The 19219-nt window shown below is 38.4% G+C and overlaps 1 protein-coding gene across 1 annotated transcript in view; it reads left to right on the forward strand.

Annotated features, from left to right (window-relative positions):
* Window positions 1-18891, forward strand: part of Chrnb3 (cholinergic receptor nicotinic beta 3 subunit) — a 27249-nt gene extending 8358 nt beyond the window's left edge. Inside the window, exons 2-6 of the mRNA XM_048792868.1 lie at window positions 1688-1839; window positions 2934-2978; window positions 13071-13180; window positions 13544-14426; window positions 17950-18891. Coding sequence (XP_048648825.1) covers window positions 1688-1839; window positions 2934-2978; window positions 13071-13180; window positions 13544-14426; window positions 17950-18084 — 1325 coding nt within the window. The 3' untranslated portion in view covers window positions 18085-18891. The remainder of the gene's footprint in view (window positions 1-1687; window positions 1840-2933; window positions 2979-13070; window positions 13181-13543; window positions 14427-17949) is intronic.
* Window positions 18892-19219: the final 328 nt, after the last annotated feature.

A 19219-nucleotide genomic window follows, 5' to 3' on the forward strand; every position in this document is an offset into this window, starting at 1 on the left:
GAGGCTTGTGGAAAGCCAGTGGTGGCAGTTGAGGCTCTGAGGATTTTTCCTGAGAGGCTGTTTTGTTTGGCGTGTGTGGTTCTAAAAATAAAGTTAGTTTCTTTTGACAAGTGGCTCCTGATTGTGCCCAGCCAGACTGCGGCAAGAGAACACAGAAACAATTAGGAAACAGCCCAGAAGATTTGTGAATAGGGCAGTGCCACTGAAGATGACAGGAAATAATAAGAGTTGGAATCTATTTTGAAGGACATTAAAACTGAATGTGGGGAAGAAGAAAGCAAGAGGTGCCAAGGGTCATGTCAAGAATTTCTGCCTGAGCAAGTGAACACCTCTTCCCTCAGAAAGCTTCTGGGAATTTCCATTCCTCCCCTCTCCTTACAAGTTCCAGGAAGATTTTAGGGCTTTCAGTGATTGATGTGCTGGCAGCTGCCCAACTGTGCTGCTCCTTAATGTAGCCCTGGTTACTATTAACAGTCCAAGTATGGAAGTTTGAGGAGGGTTAACTTTTTAAATATAAGCATAGCTCTCCTGTTTGCATTTTAATATGCTTTCCTGAGTGAAAGAGAAAGGGGCTGGGGACAGCTCATCCATCTTATCTCTGCCTGTGGAGCAATCTTTGGCTGCACCTAGAACTGTTACTGTCTTAGCAACGTGCTTGTGGAAGACTCGTGCACCTAGGGATTGTGTGCTCTTTTGCTTTTCATCCAACTGACAATCTGGATTTTTCTTGGGGAGATCTCGTGGGGAGCTGGGGCACGTCTTATATTGCTATCCTCACCCATCATATGTGTCTCTCACTGGGAAAAAGTGACTTTCTTTGGTAAAGCATATGGTACAGAATGAGTTGCTTTAGGATATTAACAGGTGTTGAATAGACAACGAGGCTATATTTACAAAACAACAATCAGATACAGCCTTGTTTTCAATTTGGTGGAACAGCATTGAAAAGAAACCAAACTCATCTCTAGACTGCATTCCCAAGACATCCCTTTACTTGAGAGTTCCAATCTGAAATCAGGATGTTTTTTAGGCTCTCACATAGTTGGGAGCTGAGAAAAGCATGAGAACCTGGTTGCTAATCAAGGAGGGATTTCATAATGGAGGACTTCCTGAGGAAAAAAAGCAAGAAAACAGGGAGAGAGCCAAGGCAAAGTGTCCAATGAAAATATGCAAGTGCATGGAGAAAGGCCCCCACGGTCTTGCTTCACTGGTTCATTGATTCCTTGTATATTAAATGAGCACCTGCTGTGGGCCAGGCACTGTTCTAGATGCTGGGTAAATGAATATGTGGAACCTGTGCCAGTCTTCATGGAGCTCCAGGGGAAGACACTGACAACATACATAAACATATGATAACATACACATGTTCATCTACAACATACACACAATGACAACATACATACAGTAGATTTTGTTTAAGGATATGAAAGAAAAAAAACAAGCTGTCCACCCTATTAGGGGAAAATCTGTTAGCAAGAACAGCTCTGGGTAAAGTACAAGTTCTGGTTTCAGTTGTGTGTATTTGGAGGGAGGTGGGGGTGGACACAGGGAAATGGGTTAAGAAAAGCCTCTCTTGTTTAAGTGGCCTCTGTGGAATCAGGCTGCTTAGAAAGGACAGGTGAAGGTTCAGGTTAGACCAGCCATTCTGCCCCTGAGGTTAATTCAGTTTCCCTCATGATTCTTCCAGCCGCTGCAGGATTCAGTTCAATAGCTGAAAATGAAGATGCCCTCCTCAGACATTTATTCCAAGGTTATCAGAAATGGGTTCGCCCTGTCTTAAATTCTAATGACACCATAAAAGTATACTTTGGATTGAAAATATCTCAGCTTGTAGACGTGGTGAGTAATCCTTGGCACTAATCTAAACAAACAAACAAAAAATGCATTCCTTATAACCTGTTTTTTGAGTCTAAGACTCTTTTCTTTCCCTTGTCTGACATTTCAACTTTAAAAATAATTTATGAAGAAAAGAAAATCTGCCCCCATGGAGCCAGTGAAATGACCCGAAGAAAGAATGTGAAGTCGTCATAGAGTGAATTTTCACTGTGACACTATTACTGTGGGACTTTAAGGCTGAGAGGTGGACGTGGTTGCTAGCTCAGGCCTTGCTCCTAGCAGCGTGGGAAGCTGGACACAAAGGAAGGCAAAACCCAAGGATGATTCAGTGTGACCACAGCTCCTCTCTTTGTGCTCTGGGATGGCAGGGTGCTTGTACCTGCAGGGAGACAGGGCAGTGGTGACTCTACATGGAACAAGGACCATCTCTCTCCCTGGGAAACCCCTTATCTTTCCCTCCACTCTCTGCTCATTTCCCTGTTGAACTCATACTTCTGCCATGATTATGTTCTAGAAAAATCAATGAGCTTAAAACCCAAATGCAGCAGAATCATCCTGATCTGGTTCCCAAAGACTCAAAATAATCCTCCCATGTGGCACAAGTTCCCCCCTCCCCTATCTCACCCACTACAGCTGGCCTCATTCTTTCTAGAAAATCATGCAGAGTTCATCTTCAGTCAAGCTAATACCTCCTTCTATTTTGTACCATTAATATGCCTTCTGTATGTGCAATTTTATATAAGCATTGCCACAATAAACTGCTAATTGTTTTAATAATTATTTTTCATCTCAAGCAAAATATGCCTAATAGGTTAAGATCCCATGTTATTTAACTGTTCTTAAGTTGAGACTCATGAATACCTCCAAGGTAAGACTCAGGGAGTTCTTTCTTCCTCTTTTTAAATTATTTTTTTGTTCTTTTTTTTATAGTTTTATACATTATAGTTACACATAATAGTGGGATTCATTATGGCATATTCATACATGTACATGATATAATTTGGTTACTCACAGAAAGTTCTTTCTAATGAAAAGACAAACATATAAATTTCCTTCCATTTAAATTTATAGAATCTTTTTAATTGTCCTTTTTTTAGGATGAAAAGAATCAACTGATGACAACAAACGTGTGGCTTAAACAGGTAAATCCAATTCGAGGAGTGTGTCTGCCAATCCAGTCGCTGAAATTCTTTTGTATTTAGACAACCTTCCATCTGAAAAATATTCATTTTAAAAAGCATATTAAGTTCCTCAGGGAGAGATTCGGGAATGGTTGAGAAAGGTCTATTCTCTTTGTTTTCTTCTGTGAGCATTGGTGAGTGGCCCTGCATCTCCTAGGAAGACGTCTTTCTCTGGTGTGGCTTCTGGAAGCAAAACTGTTCCATGGGGTTTGGGCAGGTGGGAGAGTGACTCTGACAGTGAGACTCGGACCTTGGTCCCTGGAGAAAAAAAAAAAAGAGACACCAAGATGCAACTTTCCCCCAATCAGGGTAACTGCTACTGGATGAGAAAAGAAGTGGTGTTAAATTCACCTGTCTTCTCTGGTCCTCCATGGGAAGAATGTACTTCTAATCCCTTATTGTTCCCTAGAAAGAACTGACCACGAAATGAGGAAATAATAGAAGGCTGCCCATCATAAATTTCTGAAAAAGTGAAGCCCAAAACAAAATACCCAATACACGTTTACCCAATAAAACTGAAGATGTATTTTGAATAGATTTCCGTTTTCTTCTTGAGTGATAATTCAACCATCACCTGTTTCCTAAAACCAGAGAATTCTGTTGAGAGGCGTTTGTTCTGGAACTGTCAGAATTACCTTTCAAAACCCAATCTTGCATGTTATGTGAAAGGAGAAGATATTGACATTTGTTTGATAATAGCTGATAACTTTAGTTTAATTGCTTATTTTTTATTTTTGTTTTGTTCACAAATATTTTTTAATGAACATCCAGATGTTGCCTAATCCATCCAGAGGTTTTAAATATTCCACATGGGGATATCTTAAATATCTGACTTAATTGTAACATACATAATTAATACTTTTTATTTGCTTATATTGAAATAAATTAGTTACCTATTCAAGATTTGTAGATATTGTTCAGTTCTTCCTGCTAATGGCTTATAAGGAAAAATGTATAAAAGAAATTGAAGAGAAGATTACCTAAGTTTTATTTTTCCCACTCCCAAAACATTAATCAGACTTAGAGAAATAATATGCTTGTTACCACTTTCTCTTCCTCATTTCTTAATTGATAGATACATGAGCAAATTGTGAAATGAATCTGCATATTATTTTATTTGCAAATAAAAATAAATATCCATGAGAAAATACTAAGCTGGGAATGTATATGTATAAATACAATTTAAACAAACATATCTTGTTATATACCTATCTTATTTCTCTGTGAATTATCTCACTTTTGCAGTTTAGAAGCTGCAGAATTTAGAATTATTTGGAGTTGATAAAGACCAATAAGAAGTTCTATATTTGAGCTTGCAGGAGAGAGAGAAAACCGACACTTTTAAAATATAGTGTACATTTTAAAGTGTAAAGGCTTAGGAAGTTAACAGAAAAAGAAGGCATTTGACCTCAGCCTACATGTGATTTTTACACCTTTTTTTTTTTTCTTAAAGCTATGAGGGTAAAGAAAGATGAAGGATAAAAAAACGGCATAGAACACTAGCCATAGAGCTGAGTAGCAAAGCACTCGCCTAACATATGAGAGGCCCTGGGGTTCAATCCCCTGTACCACAAATAATAATAACAATAAAACAAAATTGATGTTTAAACAAACTGCTATCATTGGTGTTTTTTGCAGATTTCCATTCTGGCGCAGCTAATAATAATAACTAAGATTTACTGAGTGATTAAGTTCTCAAGCACTATGCTGAGTGTGTCACGGGAATGATCTCATTTAATTCCCTCAGCTACTTTGTGGTTTTATTACTCTCCCTACTCTCTATTATTTTCCTACTAAGCATTAGGAACTTGAATAGACTTGTCCCAGGTCACACACTGCTCAGTGAAGTCTGGCTTTTATAAAGGAATCATTCCCTTATCTTAGACTAAATGGAACAGACAGAGGTGTCCTGTCTTCCTCTCAGTGCCGTTCCTGTATTCTCCTTTCTTAATCCTGGTCTTAAAGACTTTTGATCCTTCAACCTCCAGGACATCTATCTAATGGAGCTGGTATAGAAGGATATTTAGGAGAACATATTCATTCCATCTTCCATTTGTTCAAGAGTATTTAAGAGTATATAGTATAATCTTCACTAAGTACTTGGCACTTTGCTAACTCACTCCCAAGACAAATGCTGCCTTCAAGGAGAAAAAAACATTAGTATGTGAAAATATTTAATTAATAATGATAATGACATCTATAATATGATAAATACCAAAAAGAAGTACATATAAGGTTTTTTTTATGTACTTGTTGCAATACAAATACATATAATGTATATGTCTGTGGCAATACAAAAATGACAGTGAGACAGGGAGAAAGCCAAGGAAAATTCCAAGAGGAAAAGATACTTAATTTGGGTCTTACAGGACAAACAGAAGTTCTACAAACCTAAAAGGTAGAGAAGTTATGAACCCCATATAGTATGCCCAGTAACAGGACTTTCCAAAACTACTACACCCAAGCCAACCTACTGGAAACTCTTTTCATTGATCCCAGAGTACCTCAGTCAAAATGAAGACCTACGGGCTCAGTTTCTCCTCTTTCCTCATTTCCTTCCCACATATTGACCAATGCTTGCTTAATTTCTTTTCGGTACTGGGGATTGAGCCCAGGGACGCTTAACCACTGAGGCACATCCTCAGTCTCCTCCCCCTTTTTTATATTTTATGGAGAGACAGGGTCTCGTTGAGTTGCTTAAGGCCTCGCTAAATTGGTGAGGCTGGCTTTGAACTCATGATCCTTCTGCCTCAGCCTCCTGAGCCACTAGGATTACAGGCATGTGCCACTGTGCCCGGCCTGACCAATGCTTTCTAATTCATAGCCACAGAGAATAAAATTCTACATATGTGAAACAAAGCATGTTCCATTGTAGCATACAAAACTGACATGCTTGGGGCTTTTTTGTTTGTTTGTTTGTTGTTTCTGTACCTAATCCTCTCATCTGATTCTCTGTTTTCATAATTCTTCTATGGTATATATTTAAACATTCCTTTTCTATCTTCTCAGCCAAAGGTGTTTATAAAGCACAAATATAGTGACATCCAGAGAAAGCCTATTTTTATTTTATTGATTTTATTTTGCAAACTTGTTTGTCTTGCTTCTTTGTACTTCCAGAGAGTAACCAAAACCCTATAAACCATAAATATATTATTAATATTGACTACATGAGAAAGGTCTTAGTGCCCTAGCACCCTCAGATTCTATACCACCATGTTCAAGGTTAGGAAAACAGCACTGTAAGCATCTTAAAGGAAATGGAAGAAATCACCTTTTGTTTTAGTCAGCTTCTTCACTGCTGTGACTAAAGAACCCAACCAAAACAATTGGAGAGTAGGAAAAGTTTATTTGGAGGCTTACAGTTTCAAAGGTCTCAATCCATTCCTTGGGGCTCAAGGTGAGGTAGGACTTCATGGCAGAAGAGTGTGGCAGAGGAAAACAGCTCACTTGGTGATCAGGAAACAGGGAGAGACTCCACTCTCCAGATACGAATATATATCCCATTACCCTGTCCCCAAGTCTCACCTCCTCCAGCCACACCCTACCACTCCAGTTACCACTCAGTTAATCCCTACCAGGGGATTAATTCACTGATTGGGTTAAGACTCTTACAACCCAATCATTTCTCCTCTGAGCCTTCTTGCATTGTCTCACCTGTGAGCTTTTGGGGGACACCTCACATCTAAACCATAACACCTTTTTTTCTAATGACACAATGTCACAAGGGTAGAACTCTTTGACCTCCACGTTATCTTGAATAATTACTATGACAGTGAATGTCAGTGAGCTTTCACTGAGAGCCTACTATGTGCTGAGTGGTATGTGCTATACTTGAATACAAGTAGCAGCATAGTAGGTGCATTCACATCAACATCACCACAAATATGAGGAATGCATCCTACTACAACCCTACGTAACAGTCACTATGTTCCGAAACTGGGGGCCAAATTGAGCTGGGACAGCACTGTAGTCCTCGGATGCCAGTTACTGTGACATCATTGCAAAGAATTTGAGTGAAACACAAAGTCACAAGCAAAAGTTTAATAGAGAAAGTGAGAAGCGAAGGTAATGTACAGCATAGGAACTGCACACCCACCTTGAATAAAGGAGCGTGTGGTGCTCACAGGCTGGAGTTTTTAAGGAAACTGAGTCCTTTGTTCCAGCCTCGATTTCCCTGTCCCCCCTTATTTAGTTTATTACCCTTTGGATAGCTTTCATCAAGCTTTCTTTGTGAGGGTCTCAATATTCTGGTAGACAGGATGGTTGTGGCATAGTTTACATAATAAGGGAAGGTTCCAGTAACTTGGTTGCAAGAGATAATGATGACATTTTCTGAAAAAAAAAAATAGTGCCCCCTGAGGGGTTATAATTAGCTGTAGCTGGTGTGTGGGGAATGTTTCGATATACCAGAAACCACTTCTCAGATGCTCATCTGTTTCAGTTAAGGTCACCAGGATTTTAAGTAATAATTCCCTCCAGGGTTTATAATTCTCTACAGTTTGTGGAAGATTAGACATTCAGATCTCATTCCCAAATGCTTGCACAGTTACATAAGGTTCCCCACTGTTTCCGTTTTATGATTCCTGAATTTTTCTTGGTGCATAGGCCTGATATCTATCCTTCATCATCCTTTCCCTCTACCCACTTATTCGTGGCCAACTAATCTACCTAACAACCAGGTGATAAGAATCTTTCAGCATCATTATAATCTATGGGGCCACTGTCACATATATAGTCTGTCATTGACCAAAATGTGGTATGTGACCCATGACTTAATTTGCTTATTTTTACCTTTTAGTCTTAGTATTACAGGAAGAATCATTTGAGGAATTTATTTACAGTAAAAACATCTTATGATTTCAACTTAAATAAAAAAAATTGGTTTTGCATTGTGGTAATAGTTAGGCATTTATGAGTGATATTCTAGGTAACATATGTCAAAAAAGACAATTTTAAGAGAATATGGACTTGATATGAGTTTGAAATTGCACTTTTCCAAGTTAAGAAACCTAGACTTGGAATATTTTTCCTTTTTTAAAAAAATTTCTTAGTCATGGATTAACTTTTGATATTTTCTCTGATATAGCCTGTCTTCTTTGTTTCCTGCAAAACGACAGCTCTCAAACCAGGAACGTCTGCAACATTGAGCTGATGTTTGTGAAGGGCTTTGAGAGTCTTAGTTAGAACATGCTACACAAACATGGGATATTATTTCTAATCTTTTAGTATAAAAAGAGAGGGACAGGAGGTTAATCTCCAGTTGCAGTCAGGGCTTTAGAGAAATGACCGGAAATATCCCACAGCTCCTAAGAGCACAAGATAGAGGATTTGGATTTTGAATCCTCAGCTGGCTGCTGGCTACAGCACTCCCTGTAATGTGTACTGTTTTCCACCCACAATCATCCTGGGGTTTGGGACCCAGCCCATGGTAAGTGCTCAATCTGGTAGAAACTGGTTGCCTCCCACCCCCATGGGCATCTCAGGAATGAACTCTGATTCCTCAGGGCTGGTTATGAAAGGTCACCAAGGTTGTGAGGAATATCTCCCTCAACCCTTCAATACAGCATAAAGGGTAAAGATTAGTGATTTGTCTAAATTGTATAAATAGCAAAGGTTAATCCAGATGTGCAACTCAGAGTTTTAAATTCTAATTCAGTGTGCTTCCTGTTTTAAGTATACCAAAGTAAGTAGCATTAACCAAAGTCCCACCTAGCCCTCTTTTCTATATGGTTAGGAATGCAGCCTGATTGCACTATAGATCTCTTCATATCCCCAAGGATTCAGACACATCCCTCATTCATCATTCATTCCTCTATATCAGCTTTCACATAGGCTATTCCACCTACAGCCAATCTTCTGCCTGCCCCACACCACCACCTAGTGCTCTGACTGCTTCTCACCTTTCATATCTCAGCTGAAATGTCACCTCATCAGAATTACTTGCCCTATCTACTCCTTTGTTCTGTACCATGCGCCCAATCCATCTGCTCCATAACAACAAGGTGTGGGTATTATGTGTTAGTTTGCTTTTTTATTTTCTGAATCAGACCCTGGCCAGGAGTACATTACAGCAGGTGCAAGCACAGTGCTCAGTGCTGGGGAAGCTCTACATATTTGTTAAATAAATGAATTCCTCGAAAACCATGAATCCCATCCACATTATCCCTGGCCACAGCTGCTAATCCTACTGTTGGAAGTCAGGTAAGCAAGATGAATCTTTCTGGCTTAGAAATCTCTCCCCCTGGGGTCTGCCCCAGTTCCCTTAGAACAATTTGTAGAATTGGTATTTGTTTGCTGCAGTTTGCAACAAAGCAGAAACCTTAGAATTTTTGCCATTCTCTCTCCTGCTTTTCAGGGAAGAGCTGGGTGTAGGTAAAAACCCATTGTGTCTGTAGAAGGAAGCAAAGTGGATCTGAGAACAAGACAATTTCATTTCCAGCAATCTTTATGCCCCAAACAGAGGACTGTAGGTTGGTCTCATTAGCTGTGTTCAGTCATGTTATTTTTTTTAAAGATGGGCCTAGAGTATAAAAGCACAGCTCTGGCCAAACTCCCCAAGCTTAGCTGTCTCTGGTGTTCTTGGCTGTGTGCTGCAGCTTGATAACCACTCAGCTTCTTCCTAGGATCAACTGAGAACATCTTACTTGCAAGTGAAAGGGAACCTAATCCAAATTAGCATCAGCATATAGAAAGTTTACTGGCTCTTCCACTTCCATTCTGTTCACCCAATGCTGCTGAGTTGAGAGTGGGACAAGGTGGTTCCCTACAATGAAAGGGGTCTTCCTACCAGAGTGACAAATGACTGGGAGGTAGCAAACATAGCACGTGTCCATTGTGAGGAAATCTTTGCAAATGAAATATTTGATAAAGAGCTTTTATCCAGAACCTATAAAGAAGACTAAAAATGCAGTAATAAGAAAATAAACAACCCAAGTAAAAAATATGCAAAAGATTTGACATTTCACCAAATAAGATGCATGAACAGTAAATAAGGAAATTGCATTTTAAAAACTACTAAGAGGGCTGGGGATGTGGCTCAGTGGTAGAGGTAGAGCACTCGCCTCATACATGCGAGGCACTGGATTCGATCCTCAGCATCACATAAAAATAAATAAGTAAAATAAAGGTAAAATAAATAAATAAAAACTACTAAGAGATACCATTCACATCTATTTAAATATGGAGAAACTTAACAATGTGATTATAGCAAGTGCTGAAGAAGATGAAAACAACTGGAACTTCCATACATGGCTAGTGGGAATGAAAAATAATTCCTCCATCTGGAAAGCTGGCTGTATGGTGTAAAATTAAGCAGATAGTTACTCTATTGTTAAGTAGATAGTTAATCTATTGTTACAGAGCTGGGGACTTCTGAGAAACTGAGGCAGCATGAAGATTCCCCCCTTCAAACACTAATTCTTTTTTTGGGGGGTGGGGAGGTTACTGAAGAGTGAACTCAGGGGCACCGAGCCACTGAGCCACATCCCCAGCCCTATTTTGTATTTTAGTTAGAGACATTGAATTGCTTAGCACCTGACTTTTGAACTCACAACCCTCCTGCCTTAGCCTCCTGAGCTGCTGGGATTATAGGCATGCACCATCAAACCCTAATTCTTGAGATCAAGTCAGAAAGATTTCAGACACGTCACTCAGAGTCACAGGAATGAGTTTATTGAAGCAATAGGAAAAGGGAAAGAGGTCCCTCTTAAGGGAGAGTGTGGGTCCTCTCAGAGAGGAGAGGGCCAGTGTGTCTCTCCTGCACTCCAGTTTTATTGGGGATCCCAGAGAAGTTTTCCAGAGATCCCACCTAGGTCCATCTCCAGACTTTTGACTGACAGCAAGATGACATCAGACTTTCGAGTACCCACTGCCATCACAACTTTAGGTCACTTTGTCCCGTGCTGACCACTTCTAATTGAATACTAACCATACATTCTTCTGATTTTATGGTTAGAAGGAATTATCCTTATCTTCCTGAGTTTTGAAATCTGGTCTATGAAAAGGGTCACAAAATCTTCCTGCCTCACTGTAACTTGGGTTCCTTATATCAATATTATTTTGGGCCTGCATTTCTCTGCAGGTAACAGATAGTTTGCTGAGGAATGTGACATAGGCTGTTCACTTAGGCCAAGCAGGGCAACCGGTAAATTGTTTCTTAGAAAAAAAGCATATGGGGGTCAGCACAATGGGCCCTTTTTATAGAATTATTTCCGTAACCTCGTGTTCTCACCATTCTCATCTGTCTGTCCCCTCACACTATGACCCAGCCATCCTATCCTATTGACCCAAGAGAAATAAGAATTTATTTAACCCCCCAAATATATTAAACATTAACAATGGCTTTATTTACAATCATCAAAACCTTGAAAGAATCCACATATCCTATTGGTGAAGGGATAAAGTGTGGTACATTCATACAACGCAATACTGCTCACTCATAAAAATGAAGAAACCACTGCCAAGATGGCATAGAGGACTCCAAATGCACTGCTAAATAGAGGTCAGGATCGACAAGCTGCATGATTTCATTTGTAGGACATGTTGGAAAAGGTAAAACTATAGAGACAGGAAAATCAACAACTGCCAGGTAAATAGAGAAGCCTTAGAGCACCAAGTGCCTACGTAAATACTTTAAATTGTCAACCTATGTAAGAGTGATAAAAGGTTTTTTTTTTCTTATGCTTTAGATTTTAGCTTTTAAAAGGCCTCTTAGATCAAATTTTGTTTAAGATAGTGTTTCATCTGGAATTTACAGTTCCATCACTTTACAGGCATCATGCATATTTCAGTATTTTACCTCCTAGTGGAGTCATCCATCTGCCAGCTCTTGACTTTTTAATGGCAAAGTTGGCATCAAAGGGCTCAAGGAAGCATCACGCTGGGCACGCCCTTCTAACTCTTGGAAATGTCAGTTAACATTATTCTACATGGTTACTCAGCTATCCTCATGAGAGACAATGGAATGGAAGAATTTAATTTTCAGGTCAGATTTCATAAGAGTCTGGATCCAAAATTTTAACATAAAGTTCACTTCTGCTGTAACTGGGTCATCCATATATCATCCTCATTTGTGCCCTTCCCCTTTTCTTCCTCCACCTCCTCCTTCTTCTTTGTATAACAAAATAATTTGTATTTCAGCACAAAAATACTCCAGGCATAACTACATTAGAAGGCACAATGAAGTACCAAAATGCTTGCAACTTCTAAAAAGGATGTTTTCATTTACAGACGTGAGACAGGCAAATATTTTTTTTCCACATCAGAAGAAATCAAAGTTTAGAATTTACGGGGATATCAAAATAAAAACTAGAGTATTCAGTATTTATAAGAGACATGCAAAAATACTTAACATACATCATACTCTTGACTTTCATAATGCAGTCAATTAATAGTTAAGTTTTTTTTTTGATCTATAAAACATGCTAAATAATTTCCTATAAAACATGCTAAATAATTTCCTCTGTATGAAGAGAAAAATGTAAGCATATGGAGGATAACAATATTAGGCATATAAATTTAAACCATAATTAGGAGTTGCAAAATAAACTCAGATTTAACCATGCTAGGAATTGAACACAGAGCCTGATACATGTTATGCTGTGCTCTACCAATGAGCTACACCCCCAGCTCTCTGGATATTTCATATTAAAATAATATGTGGATATTAATCCAAGACTCTTGAGTGATGTTCACTCATGTACTTATGATCGAGAGATGAAAATCTCACTGGATCAGCTCTCCCAAAATAAACTGAATTAGATATATCATTGCTTTTCTTTTGTTTGTTTCTTAAGAGAAAATAGACTGAAAAGATACTTTAGGAATAATGGCATTTGTTGTTAAACCTCTTCATTGTGAAATCAACAAGGAGACAAGATGTAGGCCTAGGAGAGATCAGTTGTATTCCAGATTTCCAGGTAGGGTTATAAGGTCTAACCTGGTGAATTCCCATTCTTAACAAAATAATGGATTGGCAAATTAACAGAAACTTAAATATCCTAATGTCTAACATGAATTTTCAGAATAAAATTACAATATACTCATTTCCTGCAGGAATGGACAGACCACAAATTACGCTGGAATCCTGATGAATATGGTGGAATTCATTCAATCAAAGTTCCATCAGAATCTCTCTGGCTTCCCGACATAGTTCTCTTTGAAAAGTAAGTATTACAGAAGAAGGTCACATTAGATATATTAACACTGGTTTAGAAAAGTCTGGGGCAAAAACATAAGCAACAAATGCAAAAGAGAAGAAGAAAAAGAAAAGCCTGGGGCAGAATAATTAAGAGAAATTCACGGCTTCACAAAATAATTGTTTCTTTTTAAAACAGTGTTTAACATTGTAGTAGGAAAGTAATAAAAGTAAAGTAATACTGTGTTGGAGGGGAAAAAACTCAAACTCAAAGGTGTTCAACTAACTTAAAAACTAATTAACTAGTAGGAATATAATAATGGTAACTAATAAACAAACTAAAGAACTAATAAGTGCTCAACTAACTAACGTGAATCTACTTTTATGACAGTGCAGACGGACGTTTTGAAGGCTCCCTCATGACCAAGGTCATAGTAAAATCTAATGGAACCGTCATTTGGACCCCTCCCGCCAGTTATAAAAGTTCATGCACCATGGATGTTACATTTTTCCCATTTGACCGGCAGAATTGTTCAATGAAATTTGGATCCTGGACTTATGATGGTACCATGGTTGACCTTATTTTGATAAATGAAAATGTTGACAGAAAAGACTTCTTTGATAATGGAGAATGGGAAATACTAAATGCAAGAGGAATGAAGGGAAACAGAAGAGATGGTTTATATTCCTATCCATTCATTACTTATTCTTTCGTCCTGAGACGCCTGCCTTTATTTTACACTCTTTTTCTGATAATCCCCTGCCTGGGTCTGTCTTTTCTAACAGTTCTTGTGTTCTATTTACCTTCCGATGAAGGTGAAAAACTTTCATTATCAACATCTGTTTTGGTTTCTCTGACAGTTTTTCTTTTAGTAATTGAAGAAATAATTCCATCTTCTTCAAAAGTCATTCCACTCATTGGAGAGTACCTTTTGTTCATTATGATTTTCGTTACCCTGTCCATTATTGTTACTGTTTTTGTAATTAATGTTCACCACAGATCTTCTTCGACTTACCATCCCATGGCCCCTTGGGTGAAGAGGCTATTTCTGCAAAAACTTCCTAAATTACTCTGCATGAAGGACCATGTGGATCGCTACTCTTTCCCAGATAAAGATGAGAGTAAACCAGTAGTAAAAGGTAAAGCCCTGGAAAAAAAGAAACAGAAGCAGCTTAGCAATGGAGAAAAAGTTCTGGTTGCTTTTCTGGAAAAAGCTGCAGAGTCCATTAGATACATTTCAAGACATGTGAAGAAAGAACATTTTATCAGCCAGGTGAGTAAACTGTAGTTACAATAATGCTGCCTTTGAGTTGTGCAAAAGACTACTATTTCAACATTTATTTGTAACAAAATACTGTCATTGTTTTAAATGTGACATTATTATTTATCATCTTTACATGCACAACATTTAAAACAAACGCTGACTTACAATAGGGATCTTAGTAGACTAAGCATGATTCCTTATAATTCCTCAATTCTATTTTAAATAATTAAATCATTCTTTTTCAATTGGATATCCTGGTGTCTGGTCATTTCTCTCTCATTTTTCATGGGATGTTAGATGTTTTCATATATAGTATTTAATGGGGGGGGAGCCAGAAAGAATAAAATTTAAAATTAACATAAAATTTAGTAATTAGCTATTTTGTTGAGGGAAGAGTATCTTGTTATTTAGTTTACAGATTTAAAAGAAAAAGTATAAAACAATGTGGTGACAAATACTTCTAGTCCCAGCTACTCAAGAGGCTGAGGCAGGGTGACTACTTGAGCCCAGGAGTTGGAGACCAGTCCGGGTGACACAGTGAGACTCTACCTCAAAAAAAAAAAAAAAAGTGGATTTCAAACTCAAAACCATGCTAGACTCAGATCCTACACCCATGCTGTATGACTCAACTGTAGCTTCTGTTTTCTAAAACCTACCTTAAAGAGTATGATGAAGAATAAATGAAAGAAAGTGTAAATTATGCAATGTGTGCTCAGCATATGTGCTTAAACAAGTCCCATCTTTATATCAATTTATAGGGTTCAATTATTGTATTCTAAAATTGGTGAAAATTAATGCCAAGAGCCAGCCCCATAAATAAGCTTACAGAAGAACTTTTTTTTGGAAATATTCTTCTATATTTTATCTTGCCCACACAGACCTTTCCTTCACTGCTTGTCACGTTTTTCATCTACTTGAAATTTTTTTTAAATGATGGAAAAATTACTGCTGCTACAAAACAAGCATTTTTGGCTATTAAGTAGGAGTTTTGTGTGCCTTTTCTTTATATCTTTAAAAAACACTATTGCAAAGATTTAAATAGTTTTTTTAAAATTATAAAAATAACATGTGATTACTATTGGGAATTTGGAAAATTCAGAATAATGTAGACAAGAGGAGTAAAATTGTAATACAGAGCTTGGAGTTGGATAGATTCTTCGTCTTAAAATTCAAAGAATGAGATTCACGGATAGCAACGGGCAAAAGCAAAGTATAAGAATGTATTAAAGCTAAGGGAAGAGCTGGGGATGTGGCTCAAGCGGTAGCGCGCTCGCCTGGCATGCGTGCAGCCCGTGTTCGATCCTCAGCACCACATACAAACAAAGATGTTGTGTCCGCCAAGAACTAAAAATAAATAAATAAATAAATATTAAAAAAGTATTGACAAAAGATACACAAAAATTGGAAGCCTGTGAACTGTTGGAGGGAATATAAAATGGTGCAGCTATGGTAAAAANTAAAAAAAAAAAAAAAAAAAAAAAAAAGCTAAGTGAAGCTAAGCTCCTGTGACTGGAAGGGGACCCCAGAGGGTTGCTAGTGAATGGCTACTGTCTAGGGATTTATATGGATCTAGAGGTTTAAGGAAGTCAGCTCCTGGCCCAATCCTGGATAAGGCACTCAGTGTCCACAAGGTATTCATGCAGGCTTCAGACTGATCAAAGTATTGATCAGGCATTTTCCTTCTTTGAAGAGGCTGTGCACTCCAGGTCATGTTCATACTGATTTAAAAATAGCCTTTTTGCAAGTTTCTCAGCAAAAACCTGCAGCTGTTTGTGCTCTGCTCCACAGAAAGTTGCCCGGGGGCCCATTTCCCTATTTGCCTAGCCTTATCTTTTCCTCCTGACTTCAAAATCATTAATGATCCCAGCACTTTTATAAGGTTGACTTTTTAAATATTTTAATGTATCTTCTTTGAGTGCATTTCCCCCAAGGTCTTGTTTCTTAACCTCTGTAAGCTTGGAATACATTTCAGTTCAATGCCAGTAGCTTCCTGCAGTAGCAATCTGTGTTCTGCCTCCCCTCTCATATGGCAGGCCGGCTTCCTGTTCTATTCCATTTTTACAGAATCCCATATACACTTGCTCCTCAACTAACAATGGGGTTGCATTTCAATAAACTCATCATAAGTTGAAAATATCCTAAGTCGTAAATGCATTGAATCTAACTAACCTATCAGACGTCATAGCTCACCAACATAGCACCCTGTAGAATGTTTGTCCCCCTACCAAACTGCCAACCTGACCGTGGAGCTGACTAGGGGCTGCAGCTGATGTTAGCCTGTAAGGAATAATAATAAAGAGAGACACAGACAGGGTGCAGAGGCAGGGAAGGTGGCAGAGTATCTCCTCATCCAAGTGGCCATGTTTATTTATACCAATAGGTTACATTAGTTCATTAGTATTATAACCACATTATTGTTTAGAGTATCAGTAAGGTTGCTTATTCTGCAGTTACATTTCACAGTTAACATATGTAATGTTAGGAGTTTTGTGGAGCTCTCAAGAAGGTCCATTGTCTGAAGTTATTGTTAGGCAGGCAGCTCCAGGAGCACCAGAGCTTAGTGAAACATTGTAGTTATCAAGCAAGCAAGTCCTTTACTCCCAGGAGCTATGTGCCTGCAATCAAGGTCAAGGCTTGATGAGGCTCTGACACAGAGGCATCTCAGGGCATTGCCATACAGCTAGACATTGCACATATATTAGCTATGTTATTAGATCCTAAGAGAGATTACCAGGCCTTATAAGGGTGGGAAACAGGGTGCATGTTACCCCCGGGAGTTTTCTCACCAGGGGAACGCTTCTCTGTACATTTTCACCATCAGAATCCCTACATTAGCCAGAACCAAGATTGAGGATGGCACTGCATATCCTTAGCCCCAGGAAAGATGCAAATTCAAAATCTGAAGTACAATTTTTACTAAATGAGTATCTTTGTAGCATCATTGTAAGTTGAGAATTTGCTGTTGAACCATGGTAAATCAGGGACCAGTAGAAAGGGAACATTTATTTCCCCTTAAAATATGGGAACCCACTCTTCCCTTTCAGACTTACTATTCTTGCTGCTTGATCCTGCTGTGACCTCTCTCAGTTAAGCCTAGTGTTTATTCCACCCCAATTTCCCTTTCTAGCTACATAAGCTCTTCATTTCCTCTCTCCCTTAAGAATGCCTGTCTTCCCCTGGTCGTTTCTCTGTGGCAGTGTCTGTCATTCTGGACCTGTGGCAGCAGATATATTAGCTTTTCATTTGTGGAAAAAGTAATGTTTATAAATACATAAATAATTCTATTGTTTTTATTTTACTTTTTAAATATTGATGAGAGTATTTCTGTATATTCAGCTTACAAGCTGTTTTCTTTGGGCACAATTAGTAAAATCACTGGATAGAATTTGAGCCTATTATCATGTGCAATGTGTTAGGTGAATTTGAAAACTTAAGTGCTATAAATCTGAATATTACTCTTTTTAAATTACTTAAAGAATTCAGAATAGTTGCCCAGCATCTTGAATGAGAGGTATCTTTTTCTCTTTTGCAGGTAGTTCAAGATTGGAAATTTGTAGCTCAAGTTCTGGACCGAATCTTCCTGTGGCTCTTTCTAATAGTGTCAGTTACAGGCTCGGTTCTTATTTTCACACCTGCTTTGAAGATGTGGCTACATAGCTACCATTAGGAACGAGTCTCCAGAACCATTTAGAAGACATACCATAAAGACAAAAATCACACCTTAGAACTGATATGTGGCTAGTATGTGCATAGAATCCACATGCACTTGCTTATCCTAAGAGCCACAGTTGTATAGTCTTTACAGATATTAAGCATCATTGATGGGAGAAACTTGAGTAAATGTGGGTTTGCCCAAGTTATCTGGTGAACACTGAAGTGAGTTGGTTTTACAGAATTCAAGAAGGCCTCCAAGTCATGCCATTTGTGAGGGCAATCCCTGGAGCTCGTGCATCTATTCATCTTCCTGTGGTCTGGTCTGAGTTGCAAACTGGGCCTTGAGGTGCTTCTCTAGAAATGTGGATGAATAAATCTCAACAATGGTTTGGGAAATTATTCTGGTCCAACCACACCTGGTACAGCACACTTATTATTACACAGATTCTAAGATGCGACTGGTCAACTAATGTTCCTCATAATGTGGCTTTCATTGAAAGATTACCTTGATTGAATAATGTAGACCTCTAAGGCAGGTATTATTTGTGATTTATTCATAGCCTTATAAAGCTTTTCCTAAAGGTGAAAGTAGAAGCCTGCTGTCAGTTGTGACTTGCTTTAAAATCATATCAAAATAATTTACAATAGAAACAAAGTCATCTACTACCAGAAGTGTATCCATTAATACTCATTTATCATTTCCTAGGAAAGTAAAGTTCTGAATATTCTCTGATAATGGTTTTTGGTGTCTCCTCATTTAAAGGAATCTATTCCACCAGAGTCCTCTGTGTTTCCCAGTCTGTTTCCATGTGTGTCCCTGTCCCGAGGCTGTGCTTTATCCCCTACCTCCACCATTAAAACTCTGAGGAAATGTCTATTCAGATTGGTTTTTGCCATCACTGCCATCAAATCCTTCTGAACTTTAGCTTAAAGCAATTTTCTCATTACCCATTTATAAATCCAAATTCCACCAAGCATGGTGCCTCATGCCTATAATCCCAACGATTTGGGAAGCTGAGACCAGAGGATTGCAAGTTCCAGGTCTTCTTCTTCTTCTTCTTCTTTCTTTCTTTCTTCTTCTTCTTCTTCTTCTTCTTTTTCTTTCTTTCTTCTTCTCCTTCTCCTTCTCCTTCTCCTCCTCCTCCTCC

The sequence above is a fragment of the Marmota marmota genome, unplaced genomic scaffold (assembly GCF_001458135.2).
Source record: "Marmota marmota marmota unplaced genomic scaffold, marMar, whole genome shotgun sequence".
Lineage (NCBI taxonomy): Eukaryota > Metazoa > Chordata > Mammalia > Rodentia > Sciuridae > Marmota > Marmota marmota.